General features: G+C 40.0%; 1 protein-coding gene across 2 annotated transcripts in view; it reads left to right on the top strand.

The window, feature by feature from the left end:
* ZCCHC7 (zinc finger CCHC-type containing 7) overlaps positions 1–12,200 on the top strand; it is a 243,686-nt gene extending 231,486 nt beyond the window's left edge. For both annotated transcript variants that reach the window (XM_027616791.1, XM_027616792.1), the window contains exons 7-9: positions 3,921–4,016; positions 8,905–9,022; positions 10,873–12,200. In XM_027616791.1, the coding sequence (XP_027472592.1) occupies positions 3,921–4,016; positions 8,905–9,022; positions 10,873–11,312 (654 nt within the window). In that variant the 3' untranslated portion in view covers positions 11,313–12,200. The remainder of the gene's footprint in view (positions 1–3,920; positions 4,017–8,904; positions 9,023–10,872) is intronic.
* The last annotated feature ends 1,538 nt before the right edge of the window (positions 12,201–13,738 follow it).

Raw genomic sequence — 13,738 nt, 5'->3', positions numbered from 1 at the left:
CCCGGGACTCCAGGATCATGACCTGAGCCGAAGGCAGTCGCTTAACCAACTGAGCCACCCAGGCACCCTAAAATTCAATCTTAAGTCACCACCGGTGACTCTCAGTCCTACAACTGTATTTTAATTGCGTACCATTTATTACTATCTGATATTGTCTGTGTGTGTATGTGTTTTCTTGGTTTATCTGTCTTCCACTACAGGAGATGTGAGCAGTGATTATTTTGGTCTCACTTCTTGATTACCTAATCTGTTCTAAGATATCTGGCATGTATTAGGCACTCAGTAATTATTTTTTTAATAAATCAGTGAAAGAATGCATGTATATGCTCATGCCATGTGCCCCGCGCTCTGGTAAACATCACTGATGGAGGCATCTTTGAACTTGTTCTGTTCTGCTTGTTCCCTTCCTTTGCCCCATACCCAACCTAGTCTCTTGAAAGTCATCAGTATACTGTTCTTCAGTTCTTTCTACTTATAATAAACCCATTATAATCTGGTTTGCATCTCTACCCCTCAAATAAACTGTTCACAACAGTTTCCAATTGCCAGCAACTTCCCGATTGCTAATCCAGTGGATTTTGTAGTCTTCATCTTATTTAACCCACCAGTAGGTTTGGACAGCTTCTTCCTTGAAACATTGTGTTCTGCCTTCACATCGATGACTTATCTCTGGGTCTGATTTCTTTCTCTTAAACCACATACATCTATGCTCATAGTTGCAATTTTGTGTCACATCAGGTAACACAAAGATGGAAAAATAATTTCTGCTTAATAATTTCATGTCTTCCTGGCACTCTATACCTGAACAAATTTGTGAACCACTGCAGTGAGTGAGTGGTACATTGCTTATGTGCATCCCTATCAAAACTGTGCTTGACACCTTTCAGCTTGTCTTCATTTGTGAACCACATGTTTTTATTGGAGAATATAAGACATTTTGTTATGTTCTTGTTTGTATCCCAGTTGATAAGAGCTGAGGTAGTAAATTCCATTTTGTGTAACCTTTGTAGTCATTTCAGTAGAAAAGAGCTTCTAGGTTACTGTTATCCTCAAGTTTTCCATTTTAGGAAACAGAATCTGAAAGTAAAGTTGTTTGAAAACAGTTTTTATAACCTATAGATTATTTTCCAGTGTCAAGAAAATAAAACCTCCACAGACCACCCGTTTGCCACCTTAAACAACAATAACAAAATTAGTTAGAGACCAGCACTCTTTGTTATTGCATCCCATTAAAGAACATAAGTGCGCCTGACTGGCTCATTCCGGGGAGCCTGCGGTTCTTGATCTCGGGGTCGTGAGTTCGAGCCTGGTGTTGGGTGTACAGTTTACTTTAAAAAAAAAAAAAGAAAAGAAAAGGAAGAAAGAAAGAAACTTTACCAAGTTTATACCCCATCCTTACCTTTCTTCCAATCTCCAAAAAGAATGGAATAGGAGGGCAATTAGGGTTTTTTCTCTGTTTAAAGCCCTGCCACCTCAGGGGTTTTGCTCTGTCTTCTCCCTTCTCTCCTGTTTCCAACTCCTCCATCTCTACTAGCTTTCTCACTTGTTCAGCTCTATATCTCATTCTAATAGCAAACTCCACCAAACCCCTTTCCTAGGTCTTGCTCAATCTTCTGCCCCTTGTTATTCATGCTTCTCAAAGTAATGTATGCCTACTGTTTCCTTCTCCCAACTTCCATTCAATTTTTAAAAATATTTCCTATTGGGGATGCCTGGGTGGTTCAGTCGGTTAAATGTCTGCCTTTGGCTCAGGTCATGATCCCAGGGTCCTGGGATCAAGTCCCACATCGGGATCCTTGCTCAGTAGAGAGTCTGCTTCTCCCTCTGCCTGCCACTCCCCCTGCTTGTGTTCTCTCTCTCTCTCTCTAATAAATAAAAAAAAAAACTCTTAAAAAATATTTCCTATTGTTAAATATAATGTACATATTGAAAAGTGCATAAAACATATACAACTTAGTAAATGCATTACATAACACACACTCAAGTTCTAGAACACCACTGTGTTCAAGAAATAGAAAGTTCCGGCTACCCCAAAAGCCTTTGTGAGTTGTTTTCTCCCCGCTGGGAGTAACCACCATCCTGGCTTCTGTGGGCATTCATTTCTTGTTCCTCTTTTTGGTTTCATCACCTTTTTATTCACCAATTCACTCTTCAGCCTATTGCCTACTATTCTTTTTTTACCTTTCCACTAATTCCAAGATTCTCACACTAAGGTTATCCATGAACAGTTGCCAAATCTAACAGATGTTTCTCAGTTCTAATCTCACTAAGCCTCTCCTGTGTTTGACACTGTAGATCATTTCATCCTTTTTGAAGCCACTCTCTAAGGTCTTTGGTCTGTATTCTCCTGTGGTTCTGCATCCTTCAACCTTTCCTTCTCTTTCCCTTTCTCAGTCTCCTCTGTCTGCCCCTTAAGTGTTGTTGCTCCAAGGGTTCCATCCTGCGTCACTGCTGCTCACACTGGGTGTGGCTATGATGTTCACTCGGGTCATCTTAGCCTCCACTATTATACAGATTTCTTTCAGACCTAATCTTTGGCTTACACTTGTTCCCTAAGCTTTAATCTCACATGGACATCTCCAAAATATACAACATCGAAGTTAGTCTTCACCATCTTTCCCTCTAATTTGGCTCTTCTTTTTTTTCCTACCTTTTCTGAAGCAGGTGTTGGCACTGCTACCAAATTGTTGGCACTCATTCGTTCGCCCAACTTTGAAACCGGAAAAGCATCTCAATTTCTCCTTTCTTTCATTCCCTGTATCTTTCAGTGTTCAACAGATACCAGTTTTATCACCTCATGTATTTGCCAGATCTGTTCCCTTTTTCCTATCTTGTACTTTACTCTTGTGACTTTAGGCCCTCCTCACCTCACTGGCTTTCCTCACAGCCACCTTTCTCACTGTATCTAACCTTCTCCTGCTCGTGTTCACCACCCCACACACACACAACTACAAGCCAAAATGGTTTTCCAAAATAAAAGTCTAACTGTTCTGCTCCTTCATTTAAAACTACACTTTAGGGGCGCCTGGGTGGCTCAGTCGCTAAGCGTCTGCCTTCGGCTCAGGTCATGATCCCACGGTCCTGGGAATCGAGCCCCGCATCCGGCTCCCTGCTCCGCGGGAAGCCTGCTTCTCCCTCTCCCATTCCCCCTGCTTGTGTTCCCTCTCTTGCTGTCTCTCTCTCTCTCTCTCTCTCTCTGTCAAATACATAAATAAATAAAATCTTTAAAAAAAAACAAAAAACTACACTTAAAATGTAAAAGCCCAGATAAACCCAAAGCTCCTTAAGATGATTTATAAGGCCCTCCCTTCTTGCGCCCTGCCTTCTCCAGCCTCATCTGTCAGTACACCTGGCTGTGTGTGCTGTACCTTGTCAGCAGGTATGCTCTTTCTTAGTTTCATGCCATTGTTCATGCACCCCCCTCTACCTAGGACTTTCCATTTGACTTACACCTAATCCTTTGAGAGTAAATTTAAGTTGTATACTTCCAAGGAAGCTTTCCCTGACTTCTTCCATCCCATCCAATGGTGGGTCCCCCTTGCCACTCCATTCATACCTTGTACATGTTTCTGTCACTGTGCTTATTACATCGTTCTGTCATTATTTATTTCTATGTCTGTCATGTTCTACTAGCCTATTGTGCTTCTCTGAGAGACCTAATACCTAGCACAGTACTGGGCACAGTGCCAAATGGAATGAGGCACGAAGGAGAGGAAAGAACACATCCATGTGAAGTATAAGACAATTGTCATGTTACGCACTTTAACACAGAGAACCATCTGGATATGAGGTCCTCATACTAAACTCTAGGAGGCAGTATCTCTAAGGAGTCTCTTACCAAAAAAGAGCTCTTTGGGAAAGAATTAGGTTTCAATTTTCTTCAAACATTTAATAAACCCTCACAAATACTCATGTTGCAGACCAAACCTGGACCACCCAAAAAGCCGAAGACCCCTTCTGGACAATCAGCCTTAGTGTATTGCTACAACTGTGGGCAAGAAGGCCATTATGGACACGTAAGTTTGAGTAGCATTGGGGCATAGCATTCTGTTCTGGGAGTGGTTGCTGAAAGATGAACTCGAAAAGAATGTAATTCTGAATGCTTAGTTTTTTAATAAACTAATATCCTAAAATAAGACCTTATATATTTTCACGCAATTGACTTCTCCCTTCTCTGCCAGAGTAAGGGATCTGTCAGAGCACATTCTTCTAATTGTCTTAAATATGCAGGAATATATTAGGCTAAAACAAACACAAAGCTCATAAAATCAATCAAATAAAAGTAGTCAACAGAATGGTTACAGTTCTCCTGAGTTCTTATGTTTGCTATGATTTTGACACAGCCAAATCATGATTTTAGATTTTCTGTGTAGTTCTCCAGTATCTCCAGTTTTCCCTGGTATTGTGTTCCCTTAAATCTTCATCATTCACGTGTAAACCCCGACGCTAGTAGAAAGACAGAGGGGCTGCATCATTGACTAGCCTGCTCGCCCCACAAACGTCCAAATTCCCTATGCAGACTGCGTGTTCCCAACCCCAACCGAAAGGGCCAAACTGTGTGTGTTTCAGGTGCCGGGGTGTCAGAGCAGAAGAAACTGGTTGTTATGGGATGGGAGGGAGTCTCCTAGCCAGTTGTCTCACTAAGTATGAAACAGCAGCAGCTCGTTCCAGAGACAGGCTGCAGTAAGAATCGACTCAGAGCTCTCCTGCATTCTGGGAATCCTGCACCAGAGGAACAAAGGTGGTGGCACAAAAAGTAGAAAATCTGTATGGAGAAATACATTCCCAGTTTCCACGTGGGCTTCTCGCAGCCTAGAAACCAAAATAAACTAAAATATCCGATCTGATGACACGAGGTGGAAAGCGTTCAGTGGGTAGAGAGTCCTCAAAATGGGTAGGGCTGTGAGCGGTAGGATGGGAGGGGACTGCCCTTTGTGACTTGAATTCTAACCAGGCCGACCGTGGGGCTGGAGCTCGACAGCCTAGGGAGAGACAGAGTGGCTGGGAGAAGAAAAGGCTGGGGCACAGTTCTCCAGCAGATGAAGTTTTTCTTCCACGTTGGGGCCGCAGGACTAGGGAGTGAAGGGATAGAATGTGAAAGTAGGATGAAGTTCTGACCCTCAGTTCTAGTTTTTGCTCTGCTATTGACTTAACCGTGTGACTTGAACAACTGGCATTTTCTCTCTGGTTTTCAGTTTCTTTATCTACAAAGCAAAGAAGTTGTACAGGGAGGTTTCTCAGTGCTGACATGGGGATGCTGTTTCCAGTGTGAACAAATCCATGGTAGGGTGATAGGGTTGGAGAGGCCCTGCGGTATACTCCTTCATTTCCGTAGAACCCACACTGAAACCTTGTTAGAGAGTACTTTTTCTTACAAAATTATCATCTCTAGATCTTTTCCGGCTTTGTGCATTCCTCCTTGTTGCCAAAATTCAGATGTTGCCAACACTGTTTAGGAAACCTATCCACGTCAATATTCCACTGCCACACAGATCACATAGATGTACAATTTATGCTTGCTGACCTCTTTAAAGCAAAGGGGTGTGATTTTAGCATTTATGTTTGTTCAATTAAAGAAAAACAATTACAGTTGGACACATACTGCTTACTAGTCACTCCTGTTAATGTAGATAGGAAATACATTAAAAACATTTGGAATTTATCCCTGAAATCTAGATTTAGATAGTTTTTAATTTACAATAAAGCAAATTTGGCAGCCTCATCGCTGCCATAGATGAAGAACTCTAGATTATGCACACTAATGAAGAAGATCAGTGGTGTGGCTAATCCAGAATAGTAGATAAATTATATAGCCAACTATCAATTGTCTGTGCTAATGGAGGGGACCAGCGATGTGGATAATCAAAATATAATTTACATTTAGCTTTGGAAAATATTTACGGGACTGTATAGCTCCATATAGTCACACAGTCTAGACCATACAGGATCCAAATAGGAGACTGTGCAGATGATTAAAGGTGTCTGAGGACCCCTCCCCTTCAGTTTCAGAAATACAGCTCTACTGATGTTACCGAACAGCCTCTTCATGTGGAAGATATTCTGAGGTGAATGTGGCACCACCCTTCCCTAACTCCACTCACTGTGTAGTTGGGGAGGCAGGGACCGTCATAAGCAGCTCCGCATCAGGCAGACTACCATAGGAAACAGCAGGTCACTGTGCAGAGAGCCTACTCCAGGAGCCTGTGAAAGTATGAGTGGGCGCTGGGAATGCATCAAGATCTTTAGTACCTTTTTGTAATTGTAACTTGCTCTTAATATTTTATGGTTAAACTCTCAATCCATTTAGGCTGTTATAAACAAACTACTATAGACTGGGTGGTTTATAAACAATAGAAATTTATGTCTTAGAGTTCTGGAGGCTGGGAAGTCCAAGATATGGCACCAGCAGAATTGTCGGGTAAGGCCCTCCTTCCTCTTAGATGACACTTTCTTGCTGTGTCCTCACAAGGCAGAAGGGGCTAGGGAGCTCTGTAGGGATCTCTTTTATGAGAACATTAATCCCATTCATCAGAGCTCCACCTTCATGACCTAAATCACTGCCCAAAGGCTCCACCTCCTAATACCATCACTTTGGAGGTTAATTTTGGTTGGGGGTGAGGGGATGGGCACAAACATTCAGACTATAACAATCTTAGACCCAAATCTTTCATGGGTGTCCTTTCTTCTGGAAACTTGGAACCACCATGGATAGTGATTTATAAAAGTAATTCTTTATGTTACCATGCAGGTTTGCCTTATAACTTGCAGGATCCGAAAAAGCCCCAAAAGATCCAGAAAGTCAATACAGTATAGCTAAAGATAGTTGGAAGAAGGAGATAATAAAGATAAGATCCAAAAACTAAAATAGAAAACTTAATAGCATCAACAAAACCAAAAGCTGGTTCTTTGAAAACATTTTTTTTTTTAAGATTTTATTTATTTGTTTGAGAGAGAGGGAGAGAGAACAAGCAGGGGTAGAAGAGGAGAGAGAGAGAAGCAGACTCCCTGCTGAGCAGGGAACCGGACATGGGACTCGATCCCAGGACCCTGGGATCATGACCTGAGCTGAAGGCAGACGCTTAACTGACTGAGCCACCCAGGTGCCTCAGTATTTTCTTTTCAAAAGTAAAAAGACTTCTGGAAAAACTACTCAAAGAAAAGGTACAAATAGTGAATAAAAAGTATAAATAGCTTAAAATTTTTTAATTAGAATACTATACAAACTTTATAAAGTTCAAAATTAAGTCTGAAAATACAGATAAAATATTCTCCAGAAAAATATTAATTAACCAAAATGACTGAAGAACAAACTTACATGAACCAGTACCACTAAAAAAATAAAATTAGTTATCAGGATTCTGAAATATATCAGACCCAGAGAGTTTTACAGTCAAGTTTTACCAAACCTTTATTCAGAAACAGATAATCCAAGAGAACCATCACCCAATTTATTCTGTAAAGCTATTATAACCTAAAGCCCCTTCAAAACATTTATAGAATGATGCTGTTTTTATGAAGTCTGAACACTTCAAACTTAGACTATTGTTTAGTAGTAGTAAGAGGAAAGCATAAGAATGGCAGGCACCAACTTTAAGACAGTGGCAATTTCTGGAAAGGGAAGGAGACGAATGAGGCATGGGAAAGAGGATTTCAGTTGTATTATTAATGCTTCACGCCTTGGGACAAAAACTGAAGTAAGTTAAGGTAAAATGTTATGATTTGATAAAGCCTAATAGTAGGTACAGATTTCCATTACTTTATACTTCAGTGTATATTTAGAATGGTTCATAATTTTTTAAACTCTGCAAATTATGTTCCTAAGTGTGTGGCTCCCAGCTTGGTCAGATATCTTAGAATTACAAGTCAAATATATTATGCCAGAGTTAGGATAAGTTAACTAAATTTTATGTGGCTGTTTCACATACTTTCTTCCTAAGGGGTATTCTAATTTTCTTCAATACCTAACTAAGAAGAAGTAAACATTTATAAAATACATTTTAAGCAAGGTGGCAGAGGACAGAAATGGAGAAGTTCCAAAGGGAAGCTTCTTTCAAAAAAAAGAACATTTGGTTCCAGACATAATGAATATATGTCAACAGATCGTGATAAATAAAGCCTATTATATTAGATGTGGCTCAGGCCAAGGATGTGGACTTGGAAAATAGCAGCAGTGGGAAAGTCAGAGTCATGTGAGTGGGAAGCAGAACCAGGGTAATGAGCGAGAGGAGTGATCTCATCTTAAGTGGGGGGAGCAAAGAGAAGAGAAGATTCCTTTAGGGTATTTCAGAATTACCTAGGAGCAACTTCAAGCTAGACATAACCCACCACCACCATCCTGCTCCTCACCATAAGAATCACTGCCCTTGTTAGCCATGGGTGTTGGGTTAGAATAAGCCGGCACACCATTTGTGTGAAGGGAAAAGAGCAAAAGGCTAAGAATTTACACCCACATTTAGGGTGTAAATGTGAAAGGAGAAGCACTTGATGGAAGGCAGTTTGGAAGAGACAGACAAGCAGAGGTCTAAAGCAACATAAGGTCAAATAAAATAAACCCACTAAGAGAGGAACAAGGCAAGTACAGTGGAGATTCAGCCCATTGCTGTTAACTTGGGCTGGGGGCAGGGTTTGGCAGGGGAGATTGCAAAAAGGTAAGAAGGAAAGAAAACCCAAGCCTGAAAGAAGCAGGTAAGCACAGTTGGGTGTGGTTGGGTGTGATTGGGTGTTATCTTCCCAGCGTCTGAGCAAGACCGCATCCTGAGCCACAGCATGGGGTGTCCTTGGTGTGGGGCTTGTCTCTAACTACAGTGGTCCAAAATCTTGCAGAAAGGTGGTCTGAGCAGTGCCCTTGTAACATCACAATTTCAAATTTGGTAATTTGAAACAATAATTTCAAACAACTTGCAGGAATGTACAGAAAGACGAATGTTTAACCAGACCTTTCCAACATCTCCGTTCATCTACTACTATGATGACAAATACGAAATTCGGGAGAGAGAACAGAGAATAAAACGAAAAGTGAAAGGTATGTTATTGACTTCTTGTGAGATCCACCTTTGCAATAGTTCCTAAATACCTTCTTTTGCACTGTCATTCCCTGCTTTGAGGGTCATTGGTTAGCACAGAAAATGGTTTTAAATAATTGTCAGGAAAAAAAAATAGAACTTTCTTGATCTCCAGAAATCAATCACCCACCTCAGAAACTGTTATGTTCTATTTACAACAAACATTTTTCTCATATAATGACCAGTTTAGAAAATGTCCAGAAAATACTTCTGTCCATGTAGGTATGCAGAGTTTGTAAAGGGTCCCTTTGAGATTTTTCTGTTTGGCAAGTAATTATTTTTTCCCATTATATATCCCTAGTATTTTTCATGGAAAGAAAGGCCTTCCCTGCTAGGCGATTCCTGGTGATTCCTGGAGCTTCCCCAAGGAAGTCTGTTCTTACCGGCCATGATTACGGCAGAGCTTTCAGTCCATGGCCACCCTCAGGGGTTTCTTTATTTACTGTTGCTAACTTAAAGTTCTCCTGTTTTCTAATTTAAGCCTACTCTTCCAACTTCTTTCTTGCCATATACTTCACGATGGTTTACCAAGTTACTTTTGTTGCTTTCAGCACAAAACAGTTCTATATTTTTCAAGTTGACCTATACATTGTCAACTCTTTTCACCTTTTTGTTATTCTTTTCCTGACTCTCTCTGAGTTCGGGTCTTCTTCGAAAGGAATTACTTCTCAACTCCAGCATAATTTACATATGACATTTCATATGAACTCTATCTCAACTATAGAGAGAGAAATTATAGTATGGGAAGATATTGCTTAGGCAACTAAATTAAAAAATTAAAAAGAAATGCACCAAAATGTCACATCTGAATTAAAAGATTATGGCTACAGTTTTATTTTTTTTAGTAATTTTCTGTATTTCCCAGGTTTTCTGTAATGAGTCTTTATAATTTTTATAATGCTAGAAAAAAACATTTGTTTTCTCTTTTAACTAGTTAGATTGACAACTCTGTGGCTACTTTGAGGTTGTCTATCATCCATTGGAATTTTTATTTTATGCTAACTCTGTAAGTAATTACCTTTGCTCTGTATCCTAGAATTCTTTTTTTTTTTTTTTGGTCCCCTAAATATATTACCTTGCATTTCATCCTGTTTTTTTATTGTCCACCTCTTCAATCTTTCAAGGCCTTGTTGGCATGTTCATTTTCATCCTTTACTGGAACCTCATCTCTGACTTACCCCATCCGAATCACGACCATCAAACACTTAGAGTAAGGGTTCCAAGTCCTGGCAAAATTGAACATTAAATCTGGCACCAAAACCTCTAAAATACACGTGTGTGTGTACTCTCCAAACCAGTGATGTCTGCTCTGGAGGAATAATCTCCTGTCCAGTTTGGCATCTACCTCTAAGTCCTGTGGCCAGACTTTATCTTGAGAGGGTAATTGAAATGTCATATGAGCCTGTCAAAAGACCATTTTGTACATCTTGTTTCCCTTATGGTCAAGGGCTGCTTCTTTATCACTGCAAGAACTTGAATTGGTCAGACATGAGTTTTCTTCACAAAGCTAAGATGATTACAGCTTTCACTAGTCTTCATCGCCATTGTTCAGCCTAATTCAGCTGGCTTGAAGAGAATAAATACCATTGGATTTCTGGATATGTTCCATTTTTAGCAATCAGATACAGAATGATAACCATGCAATTTTTAGTGAGTGATTTTTACCTTAGTGACAACTATTTAGAATGTCATATCATTAACACATTGCATTATCTGGTTTCCCTCTCTGCTGAGTTATTTACAGAACTTTGAGAGCTGTGCATGGACTATCTGGCTGCTGAATATGCAGAAATACTTTTCTATTTTCCAGAACTCCAGAAAAATGGTGATTTTCCAAGGCAGTTCAAGAGACCTCACATGGAAGCAGCAGATAAGAGGCCCCACCATAACAGGAGGAAGAGCCATGCCTCCTGTAGAAACAACAGGTGGCCTCAAGAAAAGAAGGAAACCCAAAAAGAAGCAAGCAGGAGCAATAAAGAGCGTGAGAAACACAGGAAAGCTGACAGGTGTCATGAAGTGGATGACGACTTCCCCAGGGGCCCAAAACTCCACTCTTCTCCTGGCCCTTTCAAAACCCAAAAGGCTCCCAAGTCCTTCCACCACTCATCACATTCCCACAAGCCAAGAGAAGATAAGCTGCCCAGAGAGGGCAAGCGGAGCAAGCATAAGAAAAAGGAGAGCTACTTGGAGGCCGATGGCAATGATAATTTATTTCTTATTAAGCAGAGGAAAAAAAAGTCTAAGCTGTGAGACAGCTTCTGATTCAGCTTTCTGGTGTTTGTCTAGTCTTCATGCCTAGAACATCCCGGCAAGATCTTTATTATCTTTGATTAAATAAAGTGAATTTTTTGGTTTTGTCTGTCATCTCAGCCATACCTGGAGCTGCTGAACAAAGACCATGGAGATCTCCAGTCTCTGTGTCCAACAGGTTATTAGATGTAGGGGGAAAAAAAACAGATATACTCAGACTTCCCCTCTTCCCATACGTCATTTTTACTCAGAATCCTAGGGATAAGAAGAAGCAATCTTTTCAAGAAAAAATTTTTTTAGATACTCTGAAAAAATAAAAGCTCATCGAATATAATTCATCTGCAGTGGGAGTATGAAAATTAAATCCTTGCAGGAAGAGAAATTAATGCTAATATGAAAAATTCATCAATCTTTTTCAGCATTGCTTTTTTCTTTTTTAACATCGGGAAGGGTAATAGCTATAAATCTCAATCCAGCTGTTCTTGCTGTTGAGGCTGGTGTCAGAATCTTCCAACGGTCAGAACGTGAGGCTGAAAGATGAAGGTGTCATCATTGAAGCCCAAGGAGGCAGAGAATTGGTCTATAGCAAAAGAGAAGTAAGGAACCCACCCAGTGCAGATGGCATGAGATAGATTTCCTGGGACAAGTGAAAAAGAGTCATAAAAAATTGTAACATCATCACAATGCAATAGTTCTCACCATTTTTACAGCCACACTTCAAGGAGACTGTCACTCAGATGTATAGAGCTGGATACTGCCCAACTTAAAACATTGTTTTGTTTTCACGGGTTTTTTAACTACCACAAGGCTATACAGAAATTTTTGTACCTGTGAGTTTTTTGTACTTATTGAAGCCTAATGTTAGAAAAATAAAATGCCTGAAATAGAGTAAATAAGCTTGTCAATTATGTAACAAGGCAATGAGAGTTTGGGTGGCAAAGGGCATGGTTGGGTTGGACAAGTGACTAAAGTTGTAAAATCTCCACGAACTGGGCTCACAAGGCCCTTGTTGGCCAAGAACTAGCTCTATGCCAGCAGAGAATGAGATGGAGTCAGTTAATTAGGGCAGTTTTATAATGTTAGCTTCTTACATTTGTGTTTTACTCTTTGTGAAGTACATGAACTGCTGTGTATCTGGTAGGATCAGCTCTTTTACCTTCTGGGGGGAAAGGGAGAATCTCTCCCCCTAAAACAGCTTCAGCGTCAACTGAAGTCTTTAGTCCACTGCCCTCCCTCCCTGTGGTTGTCCTGCTCTCAGCTAAGTTAAGTGTTCTTTGTGTGTTGCTTCATGGCTTCCTAACCTCAGCTGGGCTTGTTTTGACCCTAAGGTAAGTAGCCAGAGTCTTTGAAAGCCCTGCTAAAAATGACAGCCATGAGAAATGGCTTCGCAGAGTGGTAAGTCCTGAAATAATTGGTGTTATTCCTCATTAAGACGTGGGACAAGCATGGCTTATTATTGGTGTGGTATGACTAGCATTGCTTCCGATGCAAGGGCATCTCCTTTCAGGGCAAAGCAAATTCCTTAGGGTCTTTCATACATAGCAGATTGTTTGGAGAAAGGAAGAAAAGAGGCTCTTTTTTTTTTTTTTTTTTTTTTAATTTGCTTCTGCACATTATCCTATTGCCCCCCCATTTTTTTTTTTTTTTTTATTAGACAAGCATTTTGTTCTGGGTTATAATTTACCCTTCAGGTCCATGCATTTATATGCAGCTAGGAAAGCAGCTGAGCTACTTTACTTGTGGGCATTAGGGTGGTTAGGAAAGAGCAGAAACACAGAGGAGCTTTTGCTCCATTTCCTCTTTGTTGCCTGGCACCTGAGTCTTTCACAAATGTTCAGTTAAAGTCAGTCCATCAGGGACTCACACTAATTTTCCATACAAAAATGGGGAGTTTAAAATATATTAGAGATTCCACAGTTAAGCAAATAATACTTTAAATGGATAAATACAATTGAGAAAAAAAGCAGATGTCCCAAACAATAAGAATCTGTTTAGTTGCTAAGTTTGAGAAGGCTAAACAAACATCTTTTGCCTCTGGCCCCACTTTGATTACAGGCAGCCTGATTCTTACACCCAAAGATACAGTTAAAATTCTTAGTGTCGATCCTTCCTGACTTTTTTTCTATACATATATACATTGTTTTGTAACCTGTTTTTTCACTTAATGCGTTGTAAAAATCTTTTTTCTAATCCATTATGTGTCTACATCATTGTTTTTAATGTCTCCATGACATGCTGTTATATGGCTATACCATAACTTACTTAATCAGCTTCCTGTTGTTGAACATTTTGGTTGTTTCTAATTTTCATCATCTTAAAAATTCTGTGCACATCGTATCTCCTCTGATTATTGTGATAAAGTAGAATTTGTGGGTCTAAAAAAATATGCATATATTTCATGCATCTTTTAGTATATATTGCCAAAT

Source organism: Zalophus californianus, chromosome 13, assembly GCF_009762305.2.
Source record: "Zalophus californianus isolate mZalCal1 chromosome 13, mZalCal1.pri.v2, whole genome shotgun sequence".
Classification (NCBI taxonomy): Eukaryota; Metazoa; Chordata; class Mammalia; order Carnivora; family Otariidae; genus Zalophus; species Zalophus californianus.
The sequence above is the reverse complement of the archived record's forward strand: the minus strand, read 5'-3'. Positions and strand labels throughout refer to the sequence as shown.